The following is a 21552-nucleotide window of genomic DNA, read 5'->3' on the forward strand; positions in this document are numbered from 1 at the left end:
GGTCTGCTATTTTTCTTTCTTGCTGAGTCATTTCATCGTTGGACTCAGCTAATGAGGGACCATCCACTGAGCATTTAGTATTCAGTGCTAAACATTTAATACCAAATTCTGGTTTGGGTAAATCCTAAGCACAAAAGAGAACAATCTTTTTCTTTTGCCTTTTTTCTTCGTGCTGGCTTGAGCCTCTTCTGGAAGAAGGTCAGAGCTTCCCAAAAGCGGCCAGCCTCAAGTTTGAGAAACACTGCCACCCATTAATCTAATTTCAGCAGGTTGTTTTTTATTGACCACTCACTTGGCTAGCAGAGAATATGCAGTCATAGTTCAAGGGAAGTGGAACTCTTCTGCAGCACACCTCTCGCTTTCGTGCTGGGGGGATCACTGCTTTCTCCTGGAGTCTTGTGCAGTGAAGGTTTTGTTCTGTTTAACTCTGTCCATACCACTCATTCCTTGCAAGGAGGATCCAATACAAGGCAAAAATAATTAGAATACCACATGTTCCCCATCCATTAACATGCAGGTGCTGATCTGGTGGGTGTGCAGTTATTCAGGCTCCTTTTATATGTCTGTGTAACCACACTCAGTATTTCATTAAGTGCATGCTTCATAGAAGTTCATGTCATTCCAAATCAGTGTCTGAAAGGTAGGAATACAGAAAGCAATTTCAGCTATCTTATTGATCGCAATGTAATGATGAATATTTTGCACTGCCATGGTCTCTTCCGGAACAGATCCCTACAGTTGGCTTATCTGGATGGGTCTGGGGTGTTATGTGGATTTCAATCAACTTTCCTCCTCGCTGATCCTGGGGGCCGCAAAGGGGCAAAATTGACTTCTGGCACATGGTAGAGCAGCCTCAGGCCTGCTCTAATGTGCTAGTGGATAACCAGCCAGGATTGTCCGTGGAGCCACCTTCCAGGATTGCAGGAGCACATTGCTCTGGCCTAACCCTCTTCTACACATGACATACTCCCTGCCATCCTTAAAATATTCCTTACACCAAGGGGGCTAAGTGCAGCTCCCTTGTCAGGGGCATCCTCAGCTGCTGTCTTAAGGCAGCTTGAAGTGTTTTTTGTGCAAGTGTTTTTCTGGAATGGCACAAAGAGCCATTAGGAATGGCCAGGGCCCTAAATCTCAGAATCTCAGGGGGCTTTTGAGTACTAATTAATTAGACTTTTGTTTTCTCTTTTGAGGTGGTATGATTTTCCCCATTTAATGCATGGTTAAATTCAAACACTCTGGTCACACAGCAAATCAGTGGCAGAACTGGAAATAACAGAAGCAAGAAGTCCTGACTGTCATATTCCTCCTCCAACCACTAGACTGCCCTGTCTGTTTCTGGCTGGCAATATACCCTATGCTCATGAGAATGTAACTTTTCTTTCTGCAGTAAATAACCCTCATCTTTCAACGAAACAACACCTGGAGCAGCCAAATCTGGCTTTAGCCTCCAACAGTTAGGAGAGCCGATGCCGCGCTGCCTCGCAGCACTTGGTTACCAGACATCCACTCTCAGTCCCCATTTTAAAAACCACATAAAAGACACAAATGAAATAAAGGGCAGGGAACTGAGACTAGCCACAAATGGGAATTTCTTGCATGTGTATTGTAGCCTGGATGATCTTTGTACTAGGGAACTCAGGATCCTACATGGGCAGCAATTGTACGTGCAAAAGGGAAGGATGGCCCTGTGGTTATAAGGGACAAGGCAGGGACTCGAGCGGTATAAGTTCCATTTCTGAAACTGTCACAGACTTTCTGTGGGGGGTTGTGCCTCACTGTGGGGTTGTGAGGCTTAGTTCATCATCATTATTAGTAATCTATTATATTTTCTATTACTGTAGCACCTAGAAGCCCTAGTTATAGACCAAGACCCCACTGAGCTAGGCACTTTACAAACACAGACTAAAAAACCAGTCTCTGCCCCATTAAAGCATTTGGGGATCTTCTTGTGGAAAGAGTTATTATTGGTGGTAACTGGAGCAGTGGATCTGCACTGAAAGGGACAGTAGAACACTGGGTGATTTTTTTTGTTTAAATAGGTGAAGTGGTTTTTTTTTTGGTTCATTTTGTGGTTTAATATTGCAAAAAAATGTACATCTGTTATATCAATATGTCCAAGCAGAAAAGGTGAATGCCCACTGTGCTGTGCTTTAGGGGACGATGTCTAGTGCGTCCCATGTGAAGTAGAGACTTTTAGCAAAACATGGCTAGAATGTTTTTCTGTAGGTAGACTTTACTTTCTTGTACTATATCACTTGAAGGACACTTCTGCATTTTCTGTGATTCTTGGAATGATTTCTGGGGTTCTGGGATTATACATCAAATTTAACAAGATGATATATGGCTTTGAGGAGAGACATTTGATGTACCACTTAGCCTTCCCATAATTTACTGCCTTCCCTTGGTCTCTGGAGAGGAAGGGGTTTATCTGCACTACAACTTGACTTTATAAATATCATAGCAGGAAAGGGAAAAAGAAAGCAGGCTGCGGCCCTGTCTCCTAAATGGTTATATGATAGTGATGCAGGTAGGTGACATTAAATGCTACTGTCTGCAACCTTAATTGCAAGTTGCCATCCCCTTGGCCATTTGAGTCAAATAATGTGTTATTCATATTCCTGTTTTCTATTCCCTCTTCATGGGATTTTACATTCCAAAGTTCAGATGTGGATGAATAATCTAAATGCAAAGCCCTGTTTTGGAAAAAAAGACATATACTTATAAACTAGCAGTCTTTGCATGCTGTTTAATTTCCCTTCCTTAGAGGAGTATCAGGCATGACAGCATCATGAAGCCCAGATAGAAAAATGTTTGCTTCCAAGACTTCATGAAGATTAAAAACAAAAAAATGGGTTTGGGGAGGGTGAGGAGAACCTGCTAAACAATCCTTTGCCATTTCTGATTTTCCAAGCAGCTAAGTGGTGTTCTTTGAACTCGCTTCAGAAAATTTTTACCAGGAGCTATTTCTGGCCTTTTGCTTTACAATCATATCCCCGCACTGGGCTATTAAGTTGAAAATTCAATCGAGCATTAACGTTGAAGCAATTTTACATAGCCTCCCCTCCGCAGAGCACCCCTCCAAAATAGCCTGCCATTTGGAATAAAGTGGGAGGGGAGGAGTGGGAAAGTGGCAAGGAAGGGGAATGGAACTGGTGCACTGGTCTGGATTTTAATAGGTCAAGTCATTCTGGTAAATAAAATTCAGGCTGTTGCATCGTCTTTGCCTAGTTAAACTGTCACCAAAGTTCACTTTGCCACATTCTGGTGGAGATCATTGGTTGTCAGAAGGGATGAAAGAGGCATTGTTCCAAAAGACTAAAGAAGTGAAGGAAGAAAGAAGCATCTAGGCAAGGAGATCATATGTGCATTACACATCCAGAGCCATAGTGGCACAAAGGTCTGTGGTTAACTCTTTCAGCCTCTACCTTCAGAATGCTTTGGGAGGGGTCTTTTCCTCTGTTTGCGCCCCAGTAGGATTCTCACACATAACATACATCTAAATGCTCCTTTTCTCTCTTTCTAACTAGAATATATTTAATTTGCTCTGAACTCAAGCGAGTCCAACTCCCAGGTCTCAGAGTAAGGGGCAGGGGGAGAACACAAGGAAAAGTATTAACCCTGCGACATCCTGTCTTTGAGACACTGTGCTACATTAAATTGATTTGCAAATGAAAGCTGAAAGCTAAGCAAAAGCCACCAACCTATTTTGCCTAAGGATGATTATAATGATATTTATGTTCCCTTAAATGACAAACCAATTTGTTACATGCCTAAATAAACATTTGCTTATATGAGCTCCAGAAATGTTTTATTTTTATTAGCCCAAACTTTATCTTTCTACGAAGACACAAGGGCACAATAAAAGTAGCATGCAAATATAATACCCAATTTGTATTTTTCCATGGTCAGCAGAATCCATTTGATATTAGGTCAGTGTACACATCAATAAAGCGCACACTCTCACAGGCCCATTGTAATGGTCCTGGTAATTTCTATGCTGTCAGAGTAAAGGGGTTAAATAATACTTTAAAACAGCTTTGATTTTAAGAGAAATGTAAAAAGAAGTTGTTTTGGGAACAACATGGTGTATAGGGGATAAATGGTAGAATGCTCTCCCAAGATTAAAATGATGTTGCAATAACAATCTCAGAGAGAGCTTTTTCTACGTAGGCCCCAATTCAGCAAAGCATTTAAGTGCATGCTTAAATTCAGAACATGCTTAAGTGCCTTTGAATTCAACGGAACTTCAGAACATGCTGATAGGGCCATAGTAAGCTGAGAGAATCATAGAATATCAGAGTTGGAAGGGACCTCAGGAGGTCATCTAGTCCAACCCCCTGCTCAAAGCAGGACCAATCCCCAATTTTTGCTCCAGATCCCTAAATGGCCCCCTCAAGGATTGAACTCACAACTGTCAAGGATTGAACTCACAGGCCAATGCTCAAACCACAGAGCTCTGGACGGAAATTCTGCACCTAAACTTTGGAGAGGATGGGTCAAGATCCACGCTTTATAGCTTGGTACCATGCCAGGAGTTAGGTTAGGCCATGTCGTAGCCATGTTGGTCCCAGGATATTAGTGAAACAAGGTGGGTGAGGTATTAGTTTTTATTGGACCAACTTCTGTTGGTGAGGGAGACAAGCTTTTTCTTCAGGTCACTCGTCTCTCTCACCAACAGAAGCTGGTCCAATAAAAGCTATTCCCTCACCCAGCTTGTCTCTCGTAGGTGAAAGTACACACCAATAGGCCAATCTATTGTAATTAAATCAAGAGAGCGCCAGCGTCTCCAGAACTGAAACGTAACCTTTTGAGTGGTGAGGAGAGTTTGGGAAAGGGGAGGGTTTATAGACATTCAATTTACTTTTTATAAAATAGATTTTTCATCAGCATGGGCCTATGTTTTGCTGGGTTCCAGGTGGGGGCAGAAGATCTGAAAAAGCATGAGATGCTATGGTATTTCGGGCCTGACAGGAAGCAGGCAATACCGAAATTGTCATGAGACAATGAGAAGGTTTTGCTCCTGTTTTTATTTGTTCTAGGAGAAGAGATAAAGACATCAGAACGGCAGGTGAGCCTGGAGAAAATGGACAGTGGGGAGGGCGCATCCTCGAGCCTCTACTTGGCTTGGCTGACAACCAGGAGTTACTGTCTGTGGCTGAGGAACTGAATTGCACTTTGGCAGATGCCCTGTTTCCAGGCTCGAAACCTAGAACCCCACTTCCTTCAACAGAGAATAGAAAAGCGAAAATGCTGGCAGCAGTCCTTTGAAAAGTGTGGTTCAGTCCTTGCGTGTGTGTGCCTGCAGTCCAAGTAGGATCATTTTCACCTAATGCAGCCCACGGCCGCAGGTTTCTTTACGCAGTTCAGCCAATATGTCAGGAAAGAAGCTTGTGGGAGGAGGCCTCCGAACAAAGTATGAACAGGCACAACAAGCTTGTGCTTCCTTGACCCTACCAAGCCCAGGGCGATTCAAGGTTGGCCAAAATTGCTTTCTCTTGCTGAGAGCGTTGCTGAGACACGCAGGTCTGCCTGAAATGACATTTGTGACCAGAAATAACAAAAAAATAAATGGAATTAGGTGCTAATCTGGTCTCTCAGGAAACACCAGAGTACAGTAAATGCTGTTAAAGTAGTTTAATGAGGTAGAGACCAGGCAGTCAGGACAACAATAAGATCAGCGTTAACTTTTGAGACAGATGTTACAGTAGTTCTGTGGGACGCAGAGGCGGTGGAGTGAAATGTAATACAGTGGTGTGCTTTGGATTAGACTCTTCTTACTGTGATGGGGTTTTATTCACTCCATGGAGACCTTAGTAGTGTTTCCAACTAACCATATTTTGAGTACAAAACACTTGCAACAGCCCAGCTTATACTTCAAAGTACTGGCGACTCAGACAGTGTAGTATTAGGTTATTTTGTCGACAGCCCATGTTTCAAAAAGGCTACACAAAAATGTATACACGTGTCTTTAATTGAAATGTGACAATCAGTCTGATGAAAGATTCAAAGCCCTGGTGACTGTGGACTTCTGCTTTTCTATGGAAGAGGTAAAGCGTGGGTCGTGGCACTGAGAACTTCCCCACAGTGTCCCACCAATGCATCTCAGCCTTGACTTTGAGGGGCCACCTCTAATAATAAGGCTTGTGTTGCTTTTCTTCCACAGATCTTTGTATCATTACCCGTATCTTAGATGTGGGAAACTCAGGCACTGATAGATTAAATGATTTGTGCAAATTCAATGCAGTGGGAGTGTGGTGGCACGGGTAATAGATGCAGATCTCCTAGGACTCCCAGTTCCATGCCCAAGGGAAGGAAACATAACTGTTGAGAGAAATTTGGGGCCTCAGTAGGTCATATTCACTGGGCCCCTAGCTCTCTCATTTCACCCAAGTTAGACATTTGGGGAGCTTCCCTGAGCTCATGGCCTTAGTACAACTGTCCCCACCTTACTCCCCCCCTCCGCCCCCCGCCCTCTCTTCAGCCCCGGAGGGGAGTTTGCTTTCCATGAAGATTCAGTTTTTGGCTTTTCTTCTGAGTCTGTTGATGGTGTCCAATTGTGGTTTTTCTGAGGCAGCAACCTGAGGTAAAATTTAGAAGAGGGACTAAGAGAGCATATTCTACACCTTCGTCTGGTTCTGTCAGCCTTAATACCATGTGTAACTTTTACATCTATGACCATCTCCCGTGAATCTGAATCCTTCTGAGGTGGAAATCTCCCATACACCAGCCTCTTTGCTGAATTCTGGCTCTTGTGGTCTGACCTGGCAACAGGAAATTATTCCCACACTTCGGTGAATTAAGAATCTGCATCCAGCCTCGTGGCTCAAGGCCCATCTCTAGTTTAACCATATACCTATTTTGGCTTCAAAGCCATGTTTTCATTGGTGGCTGAGGTTCAGGGGACCACTGCATCAGCCATAGCTCCTGGAGATGTTCTTCACAAGCAGAAAGAATCCTCTTTGAGGCACTGCAGAAGGATAATCAGGCATGGCAATGGCTGCACCCTTTACAAGAGTGAGCATGTGCTCCCTGCCGTAATGGGTGTGGCTGGTGCAGAGATCGCCTGTGTCCTGGCTATGCTGCCTCATTCCTAGTGGATTATGTAGCAGCGTTGGTGTCACTAACACTCCCTTCTTGTACTGACAGAATGGGGTACAAGCAGCAGGGGCTGGCCCCTGTGTGGATGTGCAAGTTGGAGTTTGCCAGTCTGACCTCCCTCTTTTCCTTTGTGCACTAAGGCAGGAGCAGTTGGAAACTGGTCCTTTATCAGCAGAGGTGAAAGTAAGCCGGTCCGGTCTGGTATGGTGTACTGGCAAGAGCCAGTACACCGTGCCAGACTGAACCGCCTTTCCCAGGCTGGCACTTTAAAGGGCCCCGGGCTCCCCGCAGCTGCTGGACCCCTGGGCCCTTTAAAGCAGCCGCCGAGCCCCGCTGCCGGAGCCCTGGGGTAGTGGCGGCAGGGCTCCGGCAGTGATTTAAACGACCTGGAGCCCTGCTGCAGTAGCGGCGGCCGGAGCCAGTGGCCCTTTAAATCGCTCCTGAGCCCCGGGGCTGCCAGCTGCCTCTGCAGCTCATAGCTCTGGGGGTAATTTAAAAGCTTGGGGGCTCCCAGCTGGAGCCCTGCGGCCTTTAAATGACTTAAAGGGTACGGTTATTTAAAGGCCCCGTCTCTTCTGGTCAAGGCCACACCCCCCCTGCTCAGGACTCCGGAGTACTGGTAAATCCTTTAAGTTACTTTCACCCCTGTTTATCAGTATATTTGTTCATATACATGCTACATAATTCTTTGTCTGTAGCTAGAGTCCACCAGGATTTCTTTTGAGTAGAACATTTGTTCTGTGCTGAACCTATCACTCAAGTGAATAGTTTAAAGCTGGAGCAGCTGTTGATTTTAACATTGTTTAGGTTGGCTTTGGCCACCCTAGGCCTGCACATGTTTTTATTTAAGGATATTTTTTTTTTCTTCAAACAAGAGTGCAGCCATGAGAGGTAGGAGAGGAATGTGCATGGGTAGCGAGGCCTGCCACAACACTGCAAGCAAAGAGAACAACTGGGAATAACAACCAGTGGAACACAATTTGGTGATTTCAGCTCACACCGGGGCAAAAGCACCCATTCTTACATGTGGTGGTGGTGGTTTTCAGAGTGGATTTGAAAAACTTTGGCTGTCTCTTGTGGATAATGGTGTGATAACACTGCAGTGAAAAATGAAAACAAATCTGCAGTAATAATTCAACTCTTTTTCTCTTTAATGAAAATACATTCCAGTGGCTATATTGCCATTTAATTTTACTGTTATAAATTTTCTAAATTTGGTGCTGTGCATTTACAAAGCCTTGAATCATAGAATCTCAGGGTTGGAAGGGACCTCAGGAGGTCATCTAGTCCAACCCCTTACTCAAAGCAGGACCAATCCCCAACTAAATCATCCCAGCCAGGGCTTTGTCAAGCCTGACCTTAAAAACCTCTAAGGAAGGAAATTCCACCACCTCCCTAGGTAACCCATTCCAGTGCTTCACCACCCTCCTCATGAAAAAGTTTTTCCTAATATCCAACCTAAACCTCCCCCACTGCAACTTGAGACGGTTACTCCTTGTTCTGTCATCTGCTACCACTGAGAACAGTCGAGATCCATCCTCTTTGGAACCCCCTTTCAGGTAGTTGAAAGCAGCTGAAAGTTGAACTCTGTGCACTCGGGAAGTGATGGCGAAAGAAACCTTGCTTTTCTTTATTTGAACTTCTTAAACACTCTGGCATCTGCTAAACAAGTCACGCCTTTCAAATCTCTATAATTTTAATTTTGAGTTTTGCAATTCCAAAATAGGGAGGATTCACAATATAAGATTGAAGTTTAAAGGAAGGCCATTTGTTTTTTGGGTAGCTGTATCAAATAGCAGTAAAGACAGGACCAGATACAGTTTCACTCATTTTGCCTTGAAGTCTGTTGCTCAATAGCTGCCTTTCAAAAAAGATGACTAAGTATCACACTGAAAGAGAGAGAGAGTGGAAAATACTATCACTGCGTGGGTTAAGGAGAACTCCATGGTTGCAAAAACTGGACTTATTTTAAAGTGTAAAATTTGTGTTTCAGTGTTTGCAAGATACAACTTGGGAAAGTTACAAGACTGAGAATATGTGATCCATACAAACATAGAAATGGTGGTGGGACTGGCTGTATTGGGGATTGGTAATGTGATACATGTGTAACAGGGTACTGGCCCTTTAAGGCTAGAGAGGGTAGTTACCCTGTTCCATGTCTCCCGACAGGCAATTGAAGCAATCATTGAGAGAGAGGAACGTGGTCTGGGGAAGAGTTGGTGTATGGGAGAGGGAAGGTATAGGGCCATCCCAAACCATTGTTGCATTGCTCCTTTTAAGGGTCTGGGACCAGGAGGGTTCCTTTAAGGGCCTACAGGGTCACAGGCCAGAAGGGAGTGCCCTGGGACAGCACCATCTACGGTGAGATTTTCAGGTGTAAATTGCTGCTCTGATTCCAACCCAAGGTCAGAAAAGAATGAAAGCTGTTATTAGATATGGGCCTCAGGTATATAAAGTTCAGATCCCAGCCTGAAATTCTCAAGACTATGGGTGTTAGGTCTGAACCCAAATGTCAGTCTCTTGTCTTTGCTATCTGACAGCTGTTGGATGGACTACAAGAAAAAGGTATGGCACTCGTAGTCCAGTAACCTGTGGACAGGTGTCCACATCAACCCTAATTGGTCCCCTGATTGCCAGCCTCTGAAGGGAAGCTGAACTATTGAACAGGCCGATGGATACTGAACTTGTGTCTCCCGAATCATCATGTCTCTTCCAGGTTAGAGTTCAGGCATACCTAGAGGGTAGCACAGGTGAGCCTGCATCTTGTGCTGGATCTGTTAAACAGAGAAATGTGCTTTCCACAGCTAACTAGCCAGCATCTGTCACAAGCACTAGCCGCATTTAAAAGACAATACCAATATGCTTAAGCCCAAAAGTTACTTTTAAAGACAATCTTCCAAAATGTAATTTTTAAGAAAAATGTTTATAAAAGATAACGTCATGACTTTCTAGTGCAGGTGCAGGGGTGGCCAACCTCTGGCTCTGGAGCTACATGCGGCTCTTGAGAAGTTAATATGCGGCTCCTTGTACAGGCACCGACTCCGTGGCTGGAGTTACTGGTGCCAACTTTCCAATGGGCCGGGGGGTGCTCACTGCTCAACCCCTGGCTCTGGCCCTACTCCACCCCTTCCCGCCCCCTCCCCTGAGCCGGCCGGGCCCTCGCTCCTCCCCTTCTCCATCAGAGCCTCCTGCATACCACGAAACAGCTGATCGGGAGGGAGGGGGAGGCGCTGATCGGCCGGGCTGCTGACATATTACTGTGGCTCTTTGGCAATCTACACTGGTAAATTCTGGCTCCTTCTCAGGCTCAGGTTGGCCACCCCTGTTCTAGTGGGAGGGTGGTGGGATTTCGGTTTAGATGTTTTCCTGCAGGTTCTGCAACGCAAACAGTGAGGAGTGAAACAGACTGTAAACAAAACTAAACTAACCAGACACCTAACAGTGATAAACAACACAAATAAAATAAGTAAATTGGTTTTAAAAAGTGCTTTCTATATGAGTACTCCAAGGTATTATTTAAGATCACAAGTGAGGACTTTTTTTAATATGTTTTTGCTCTTGACAATTTAATCATAAAATGAGAGAAAATCTGTATAGAAATTAACATGAAAATGTGTAAGTATATATTCCCTGTGATAAATACATTTCAAGAATATATATTTCAAGTATATTACAATATATTTCATGTCCACTGAATGCATCCAATGAAGTGAGCTGTAGCTCACCAAAGCTTATGCTCAAATAAATTGGTTAGTCTCTAAGGTGCCACAAGTACTCCTTTTCTTTTTGCGAATACAGACTAACATGGCTGCTACTCTGAAACCTGTCATATTTCAAGAAGTTATTTACCAAATTCCATGTAGTAAGGAATTAACCCGTCCTTTGCAGCTCACGCAGTACTGACCCTCCCTAATGTGTATGGAGGAGGAGTGAAAGACATTTTATGGGGCTTGAAAGCAATGTCTCTATTGCTTTCAGTGGGCTTTGGATCAGGCCCCAAATGGGGAAGAATCTTTCCAGCATTAGAGGAAAATTAATCATCTACTAATCTTAATAATAATTATATATAGAGAAAGTGTGTGTGTGTATATATTATATAAAGTATTATGTATGTCATCTCAAAAGCATGGGGCAGAGTCTTACCTGGTGTAAATTGTCAACACCATTCAATTTTATTTTTATTTTTGTGTGATTAGCCGTGGTTGTATATACTGAGTTGAGTATCTGCCTCTTTAATGCTAGACATTTTTTTTAAATAGAAGAAAATGCAGCTCTAGTTACAGGAGACATCCTGGGCTTCTCTTTTCACTTGACAGAGTTGGGGGCTGATTTATCTCCTTCCTCCTGCATTACTCAGTGTTAATGCTAATGACACAGGGTGGTCATCAGGTTCTAGCTGATGTTCTTGCATTCTTTTCTGCTGCCTCCCACTTTTCTTCTGCAGACAGGGTTGCCCCCACCAGCTGCTACTTTTGTCAGAGACATTCTTTCTTCTATTTCTCTGCTTCTGGGGCTCAAAAACACACCAGAGAGGAGTGACATTAGCATATCAAAGACTGAATTGATGGCTGGGTTGCAGGCTGGACAGCTGTAGGACATTTAGAGGGACTAAAGAAATATAAAAGAATCCTGCTATGGTCTCTGGTCCAATTGCCTCCAGAGAAGAACGGAAAACGTACTGATTATTATTATTTTTTTGTCATCGTGGGTTTAGATTTGCCACTGGCTGGGATTAGAATGTCTGTAAACAAGAAAATTAAAAAAATAATAATTAGGATTCACAATTTGCTTGCTAGTAGAAGAGCCATATTTCTCTCCCTGTGTTTTGTATGTACATACTCTGTGTGAGAGTAATTAAAAATTCATTGTGAATTTTAGATTTATTTGTTTTATATTTTAAAACTTTTTGTCTACTTGAAATGGATTAAACTGAAAACAGAGATGTCTGTCACAATTTTGTCTTGCTGGTTTTAGTGTTACCCCTCTTGAGTGTTTTAGATCTAGATGAGATGTGTACCTGAGGTCCTGACCTCATATGGTCATCAAAATTCCCATGGTCCTTTTTGCAAGAGTGTATTTTTTATTGCCTGTTTGTAAGCACTGTCCCTGTGGCAAACTGAAGAAAACATGCCCTCTGCCCCACAGAGTTTACAGTTTTAATAGACAGTCAGGACAATATAGTTTGAAGTATTTTATTTTATTATCCCTACATAGGGGTTGAATAGTTAGATGTTAACCTTAGAGTCCTGGCTAAATTCTAACGGGGTGGTTACATTCTAACTACTAAAGCTCCCTCCCACCCTGTCTGTAATTTCAAATGGATACAGTAAAATTGTCATCCCTACCAACTCGAAACTGTTGTGCCATGTGCTGTTAAATAGCTGTCCTGTTCCCGCCCAGAGGTGACTGCATTTCAGTGCAGGGTGAAGTGCTTTCTATAAAATGATTAGTCTCTCCAGTGTTCCTCAGTGCATCTAGTCCTTGTTTGTTTTGCATACTCTGCTGATTTTGAATATATCTGGTCTATGTTTTGATAGAGACAAAATCGGGCCAAAACAGTGAAAAAGAAAGCAGCGTCCATGCTAATAAATGTCATTTGCCAGCACTTTACCTTCCTTTGGCACCGTGCTAAATCTTGCATCAAGTGTAATGCAGGCTGCAATTGGCTTTACATTGTGAAGGGAAATGGAACCCCACTGCTTTTCTTGTAGCTCCAGGACATTTATCACAAGTGAGCGAGCAATTACAATGCAGTTAAACTCACTGTGGTAAATCTTGTTTTTAAAAAGGAAACTAACTTTGTTGTTGCAGCCTTGGCTTTGTGTCATTAGACTTGTGATCCTTGCTGTTGCACTGTCTTTCATAGGGCATGATATAAATAGCTAGCAATGCTGCTGTCATTAATTATAGATTATCCCCATGTATAATGGATGAACAATTTTAATAAAAGGATACGCTTTAATATTAATGGTCCTTTGTGTCCTGCATAGGGGACCCAATTTAAGGATTTTTTTTTTTTCAGTAAACCTGCGGACTGGAGCTGAGCAGAAAGTGGTGTTCATCACTGCCCGTGTCCACCCTGGAGAAACTCCCTCTTCCTTTGTATGCCAAGGTAAGTGTCTGCAGAGTCGCCATGTGGAATAAAAACCCAGTGATGGAGGTGTCTCTCTCCCAGGCTCTCTTTTTCCTTGGCCTCTCCTCCTTTGAGCATCTCACGCCAGTGCACTGTGGCCCTAGTAGCGCTGTCTAATTATAAGAAACAGTCTACTTGTCTGAAGGCGTTGTTCTGAGGAGCAGAGCTTTTGGTGGCTGACATGCACAAAGCAGCACTGCTAAAAATAGAAAGAAAATTGCCCAGCTCGTGTTTGCAAGGGGTTGGAATCTGAGGATTCCAGGTAAAAATAATCCCAGTGTGTTTTCATGTAATTTCACTGTATAGGCTTAAAATATTTTAGTTTAGATGCCAAGGGATTGCAATGGGCCCCCAATATTGAATGCAATCCGTGGGCTGGATTCTTGGCTAGTGTAAATCAATGGAGTTATGCTGATTTACTGTATTAGAATCATAGAATATCAGGGTTGGAAGGGACCTCAGGAGGTCATCTAGTCCAATCCCCTGCTCAAAACAGGACCAATCCCCAACTAAAGCATCCGAGCCAGGGCTTTGTCAAGCCTGACCTTAAAAACCTCAAAGGAAGAAGATTCTACCACCTCCTTAGGTAACACATTCCAATGTTTCACCACCCTCCTAGTGAAAAAGTTTTTCCTAATATCCAACCTAAACCTCCCCCACTGCAACTTGAGACTATTACTCCTCGTTCTGTCATCTGCTACCACTGAGAACAATCTAGATCCATCCTCTTTGGAACCCCCTTTCAGGTAGTTGAAAGCAGCTATCAAATCCCCCCTCATTCTTTTCTTCTGCAGACTAAACAATCCCAGTTCCCTCAGCCTCTCCTCATAAGTCATGTGTTCCAGTCCCCTAATCATTTTTGTTGCCCTCCGCTGGACACTTTCCAATTTTTCCACATCCTTCTTGTAGTGTGGGGCCCAAAACTGGACACAGTACTCCAAATGAGGCTTCACCAATGTCGAATAGAGGGGAATGATCACGTCCCTCGATCTGCTGCCAATGCCTCTACTTATACAGCCCCAAATGCTGAGGAACTGGCCCTGTTTATCAAGCAAGTCCCATCAGTCACCGCTTACGCTGTGCTCATTATGTTGGCTGCTTACAATGCAGCAGATGGATTTGTGACTGGCCCTGTTGATTTGTAAAGGCCTTAATAAGAAACAACTGATATAGATTCAAGACGTTCTCCCTGTGTCCCTCATGGTGATGTCTCTCCTGCACCTCTCAAGCGAGCTATTGTTCCATAGGTTAGCAGATGTTGGAACTTTTTCCATAGTCCACTTGGATGTAGAGCTGCTTCTTCGACATCCACATCAATCTAACATTTCCACCTCAGGAGCCTCTTCTCTTTTAGTCACTGCTGGCCTCTGTGCTGGACCCCTCCCCGTGCTTAATAGTACTGATCTGTTTAGTTTGGCTAGTTAGGCTTCTGTGGTCTCCTCTACTCCACAGATGGATGGGGACAGAATCCTGGCGTCTGATGTGGAGAAAAGTGGAAAAGGGAGGTGGAGAGTACTATCTCTATTACACTTTTCCTTCCCTTTCTATACCTCTGAGGAACCCTCTCTCCAGGGGCTCCCTGACTGGAGACAACAGCTCACTGCAGCACCTTCCCTCCCACAACCCAGTGGAACCAATGTGGATAAATCAGGACTCACCCATTTTTTTTCCTGCTCTGCATTTCGAACCCCTCCTCTGTCAGGTGCATTCTGAGGGAACTGACTGGTAGAGATATTCACAACAGCTGTGCTGCCAGGAAGGCAGTCATGGAAACAGGATCCAAAGTGGAGGACCCTTGTCTTCATGCTGATCCTACACTTCCGTGGATCCCATGAGATCTGCTAATCTGGGGACTGGACCCCTTCTGCAGGACTGTGCGGCAGGGCAGGTAATGCCCTTCACCTGCCAGAACAGTGCCTAAGACTCACTGAATGGAGGTTCAGAGGGTGTTCCCATATCCTATGCTGGAGTAGCCAATATAGGAGATTATAGGGCACTTGGTATTTATTAATTAGCGTGTATTTATAACTGGATGCTGTATGACTTTGTTTGATGCTATGTGTAACTGTTTGTGTTGCCCCTGCTAAGTCTGGGCTGAGCCAGGCTGCTAGAGGGATGCTTTATAAATATTGTTTTATTGTTGTGATGAAATACTATTAAACAGGAAAGGAGCAAAATGTGCAGAAGAGGTGACAAATGTAGCCTGATGAAGGAACTAGATGGAAGTCATCTCTGATTGTGTTCCGGAAAGACTTTATGCTTTGGGAAGAAGAGTGGGAGTTGAGGGGCAGAGGGGGAGAAGAAAGCAAGCCAGTCTTGGAGAAACATATCAGAAGCTTGCTGTGACTGCCATTACAGTGCATGCTTGACTCGCTCAGCAGTGCAAGGATCTGAGCTGAGTGAACTCCACCATGCACTGAGCCACTCTGCTCAGTGCAAATGAAGTTGCCTTGGGTGTATAATTAGTGTCATAAGGAGTGATGGGAAATCACAGCTCCCCCCTCCCCTCCGGAAATGGAGTGCATTTCAAGTTCAGTTCGACATTGTTTCTGACATTGCCAAAAGTAAAATGAGGTATTAGCTTTAGCTTTGGAAATTTTTGTGGAAGAAATCGGATCCCTTGGTAGTTAAGCTCCTGGAGTGAGAGCGAAGTTTTTTCGAAATCTTGTTAGACATTTTGGCAGAGTTCGATATTTCAGTTTAATATCTGAATCCAAACCCAGTGCATTCAGCACATGGCCGTTTTGCCTGGTTTACAAATTTCTTCTGGATGGTTTGCAGCGATTACACGTACAACCTGTAGCATGCAGATATGGCAGGCTAATCCCACAGATTAGATGGAGTGTGAATCTGGGTGCAGACATCATCTGATGTAGGGAGGGGCTGGGCTGTAGCTGCAAAGGCCTGAAGCAACAGCAAATGAAGGAAACAACCACCATTGAGAGAGGGAGGTTGTACAGCCAATTTCCCTTAAAATGTTTGTTTTTGTTTCTCTCAGTCTTGGTTGTCTGATTTACTCAGAAACCCTCAGTTCAGTCTCCATGCCCTCACCTTCCTAATTCCTGCCTCCCACTCCATTCATCTCCCTTCACACCCCTTTACTGTGTCCCAATGTAACCCAGGCCTGCTTGGGGTGCTGCTCTGTCCCCTCTAGTGGCACCTAGAGAGCCCAGCTAGAGATGGATGACTCTGCTACAGCCTTGGCTAAGAGCCCGGTGGCTTTTAGTTCATGTATTAGAGGCACATACACTAAGCTTCTAAGGTCCCAGGTTTGATCCCACCGGCCTACGACCAGGGTCTGTCAGCGTTACATAAGCTTCGTGACTAACTGCCCTTGTCTGCAGTAGAGAACTCTGGCTAAACAGTCTCTCCAGTGCTAGCACCATTGTTTGGGGATCCTTGACATGCCTCTGTTGCCTTGTGGGTTTTTTTTCCCACCAGGTCACATTTAAATCTGGTCTGAGCACCAGTGAGAGTCCCAGTGTCAGAAAGACTTGGGCAGCTTGGGAGCTCAGAACATGTTTACCTGACACCAGAGCAGGACTGCCAGAAACTATCCAATTCACTAGGGCTAAGTCTACACAGCTCACAGCCATAAGCCTCCCAGCCCTACTTGCGGGGCTCAGCCTCGTTCTCTAAAATAGCTGTGTTGTCAATGCTCGGGCTCTGAAGCCTTGCAAGGCTTTACCAAAATCCCCTGGCGTAGACACAACTTCTGTGTCTCCTGCTGTCAAAAGTGTGTCTTTACATGCTACCCTCACGCGCACGTTCCTTGCCTCCCTCCCCCACAATACTTTCTCCTTCAGATACGCTCCTCCCAGAAGGGTTTTGAAAACCCCCGTCCTGCCCGCCATCCAGAGCGGGAGTGAGGAAACGGAAAAGGAAAAACACATAAATGGAACTAACAAAGCGTGCCCTAAATGTCCCTGCTCCTTGGGCTTGCCATCTGTGTGGCCTGTTTAGATTAGAAGCTCTTTGAGGCAGGGAGATTCTTTTTGTTGTCCTACTTTCCTTCAAAATGGCCACCATACTAGCACTATGGAAATAATGATTACGGCCTACTCAAAGGAGATTTGGTAACTTGGGTCAGGAGACTCCAGTATAAAGGATTTTTTTTTTTTTTTTACTTCCGACCCTGAGGTGAAGTGAAAGTCAAGGGGGCACTATTATTAGTCTTGGCCCACTGTAACAGAAAGGATTAATCTGTCACTTTGGTAAGAGAATCCCAATGAGGCATACTTCTCCGTGTCTAGAAGGAAAATGGGACAATTCCTCGCCAGGTGTACATTCCTTTGCCTCCTAGAAATGGAGATCAGGTCGATGCAGCTTGAATTTACTGGAATATATCACTAAAACAATAATTTCATTTCATATTCTGGCACTTTGCATCCTGTAGTATCACAGGAAATCATGTTATTTCATGTCAGGTCCTAATATATCACTGTACGGCTTACTGCATGGGGCAATGGCACAGGAGCTGATCCGTTGTAAACTACTGCATCTGAATTTTTTCTTGAGAAGCAAAGTCATTTCTTTTAAATGCGTACCGTACTGGCTGTCAAGCAGCTAGACAGGCAAAATGGGCAGGAGGCAAGCACTGACCAGTAGCAATAGTGAGTAGTCTGGGAGCAGGGGATGTAGTAGTTTATAGGCAACTGGAATTAAATGGGAATATTTGCCTCTTGCAAGTTGAGTCCATCAGCTAGTAGTCAAACTAAGGGCAGATCTAACACGCTAGGAGCCCTATGTATCACTCTGATGGCACAATGGATAGTTAGAAGTGAATCTAAGGGACTCCAAATTAATCTAATTTACATCTTCTACTGACCTCTCAATAGATTATTCCTGCCTATTTCTGTAGGGTTCTTTTTCAGTGCTTGCCACTGTAGTGTACAAGTGTACTATGTTACAAAGTGTACAGACAAGGATCTCTCTCTGGCCTGAAGAACTTCTGTTTTCTTGTTCGTTACGGTGGGAGGTTTATGTCAAAGACAGCTAGGCTGCTTCTGTGAGACTCCCACCCACTTACTGACGTACACCTCCTTCCCCATCCTTTCTGAATTTCCCCTAGTGAGTCTAAGGAAGTCCAGAACTGGTGTGATTTATATGCCAAGGGACAGGCAGAGAGGGCTGTAGCATGAAAGGCAACTAACAGGAGAGTTTAATCCACACCGTGTTACATCCTCCCCTTCTTTGGCATGTAAAATACTCTCTCACAGACAAGTAACTTATACCACCCTTCCCCATCATCTCTGAACGTACATTACCCACAGAGGAGACCTGAGCCAGGATCTTTGTAGTCTGTTTCCCGTGGCTCCACAAAGGGAGCCAAAAACGGTTCCTGCTGCTGGCTGAGCTGGTACAAAACGATACAAATTCTTTTTCAGCTGAAAGTTGCTTTGTGCTGATGCTGCTACAACAGCTCCCTTTAAAAGCTTTTTTTTTTGTAAGCAAGGGCCCTTACTCCTGCAAATGTCATCAAATATCCTGGGCTTGGATGTCATCCCTCTGTTTCCTGGGCAAATACTAGCAGCCCAGCCAGACCTCCCAAGAATCCATCAAGTAGTTCATCCAGCCACCCATCCAACGAACGACAACAAATGCTTTAATAATTTCACAGTTGCTGCAGCTGCCAGGATACTAACCCTGAGCTTACTTCCTAAAAATAAAAAGAAGACTCTTGAATGACCTCTTCAGATTTATGAAGAATCTTTTGTGTCTCTCCCCCCCCCCCCCCGACCTCTTTATAAAAACTAAAACAGTACTTTAGGATATGTGGGGTTTTTGTAAACCTTTCCTTTAATGCTTAATAACCTATACAGTACATCTAAGTGTGTATACCTGCCTTATCACTCAAGGAAAAACAATGCCATAAATCTTTGGTTGCTAGGCTTGTCAGAATTGTTGCTGTTGGGTGGGTGGGCGGGTGAGGAGTAGGTTGGAAGGTAGGCGTCTGTATTATTTTCCAGTATTATTATGTGTGTGTATTTTTACACCGTTTTCAGTCTGTTCTTCTGCGGGTGCTGGGTTTCACAGGCCGTTTTCGGCTCAGCTGGAGCCAATGCTGCTCAGTGAGGGTCTAGCAGCAGGGAGATCAATGGAGTTAGTGCTCCCCTTATAGGCTGAATTCATCGCTCGTGCTGGTGTCTCTCACAACTGGATTTGCTTCCTTCTCCTTGTGAAATGACACAAGAATTGATCGTTTCTCCGACAAGTGATTTTTGGAATCTGTTCTTACCCCCGCAAAAAATTAACTTAAAGAAAAGAGTCAGTATTTTCCACATTTGCTCCTCAGGGCAAATAACTCATTGGCTCTCACTGATACGAATTCTTATGGTGAAATAATACCAAAAGAGGACATATTATCCATCCAAAAGCCACCCCCAGAACCTTTACAGTGGCTCTGATGTCACCTGATATCTGGTTGTGTGCTGAGGGAGTTTTGTGTCACATTCCAAGAATTGTGTTTGTATTGTGTTTGGAGTCTTGATTTTTCTTTTCTTTGGGAGAAAGAGGGCATCACATGGGTGTTCATGTACATGGAGAGTGGCACTGGTCCCGTGATGGTCAGCATGGTAAAGTCCATGCTTTATGCCTTATTTTTTGCACCAGTTTTTGTGTGTAGTCTTCGCATATTTTAGCAATGTACATATATGCATAGCTTCCTCCTCGCCTTAGTGTGTTTTGTTAGCAGGTATCTGGTCGGGTTCAGTGCATCTTCTAATGCTAAAGGGCTTCTGACTTTTCAAATTTTAATGGCACATAAATGAGGTTTCAAGCCTTGTAAATTACAGCTTGCAGAGGCGTTGCACTGAATCACTAAATCTCCCTAAGCAGCTTCCCTTGTTTGCTTCCTTTGTTAGGCATTTGCCAGTATGGCACCCACCACAAAGTCTGACTCAAAAAAAAAATGAAAATCTGCGCCCTGAGCTTCTGGCTTGAATATACTCTGCCAGGCTGGGATCCAGCTCCCTCAGAAGATGCAGTGCAAGAGGGTAGGGAGGCGCAGATCTCATCTTGAGCTCACCACAGTTTGACCTTGAGCTGACATTGAAGTGTACAATCTGAAAGGGGCACAGCCGCTCCGAGGCAGCGAGCTGAAGAAAAACAGACACTGTTATCCACACAAGAAGTGGAGCCAAAATGGCTTTTAGATCATTATTTAGGCGACTGCACCCTCACTATACCAAGTTTGGTCAAGTGGCATGAAATGAGAATCTGGGCTATGAAAGGCATGGGTTTTGTTAACATTTTTATGTCTTTATTTTGAGCTAGTATCCTCTTGCCATCACGGTTGAGAAAAAAATAGGAACATTTCTAATAAAAAGTTGATGTGGAATTTATAGAGGGTTGGAGGGTCATGGACTAACTTCTGTAAGAGAGATGTCTTCCTGCCAGTCTCCTTCTCGGGGTTTGTTGTACAGCAGTTCACTCAGCTGGCTGAGAGTTGAACTTTCCCTCTACGGGATGAAGGTGCTCTCTCTTTCCATCCAAATGATTCTGGGTATTTTATTCCCAGAGAGATTCCAAGATGGTGGCAGTTTTCCAGTTCATTTCACAAAGACATTACCTTAGAACTTACACGTGGGGAACTGATCCCCATGGGAACAAATAAGACAGCAGAATGCCATTGCACTGCAACCAGCGGAATTATTTTCCCATGTAACTTATCCTTAGGAAAAAATAGCACCACATGTGACAAGATGGAAATCTGGCAACTTTTGAGTCTTGCTGTTCGTGTTTAAAATTTCTTCCGACAATTCCTGCCTACCTTTAGCACACTTAAAAAGCAAGAAGGGCTGCATTCTCATTAAACAGCTGCTCCTCCCCCCAGTTAACAGAAAACTCTGAACTCTAAGGCAGAAAGTGACATTACCAACAAGAGGGGAAGGTATGTTTTTGAAGTGCAAGAGCAAATATGACTAAGGAGGCCTTTTCTTCCAGAAAGAAACTTTTTGAAATATAATGCTTTCTAGGAACTATTTTTTCACACAACGCACAGTCAACCTGTGGAACTCCTTGACAGAGGATGTTGTGAAGGCCAAGAAGGGTTCAAAAAAGTAGGGTTCAAAAAAGAACTAGCTAATTCATGGAGGATAGATCCATCAATGGCTATTAGCTAGGATGGGCAGGGATGGTGTCCCTAGCCTTTGTTTGCCATATGCTGGGAATGGGCAACAGGGGATGGATCACTTGATGGTTACCTGTTCTGTTCATTCCCTCTGAAGCGCCTGGCATTGGCCACTGTCAGAGGACAGGATCCTGGGCTAGATGGACCTTTGGTCTGACCCAGTGTTTCTGTTCTTATGTTCTTTGTGAGG

The 21552-nt window shown here is 44.1% G+C and overlaps 1 protein-coding gene across 2 annotated transcripts in view; it reads left to right on the forward strand.

Annotated features, from left to right (window-relative positions):
* The window catches only part of BEND5 (BEN domain containing 5), a 1397007-nt gene that overhangs the window by 1078429 nt on the left and 297026 nt on the right, over window positions 1–21552 (forward strand). Inside the window, exon 7 of one of the 2 annotated variants that reach the window (XM_084637918.1) lies at window positions 13121–13210. The exons of the other annotated variant lie outside the window; for it this stretch is intronic. Within the exon in view, the coding sequence (XP_084494044.1) occupies window positions 13121–13210 (90 nt within the window). The remainder of the gene's footprint in view (window positions 1–13120; window positions 13211–21552) is intronic. 2 annotated transcript variants of the gene reach the window in all.

The sequence above is a fragment of the Lepidochelys olivacea genome (assembly GCF_965140295.1).
Source record: "Lepidochelys olivacea isolate rLepOli2 genome assembly, chromosome: 8".
NCBI classification, from domain to species: domain Eukaryota; kingdom Metazoa; phylum Chordata; order Testudines; family Cheloniidae; genus Lepidochelys; species Lepidochelys olivacea.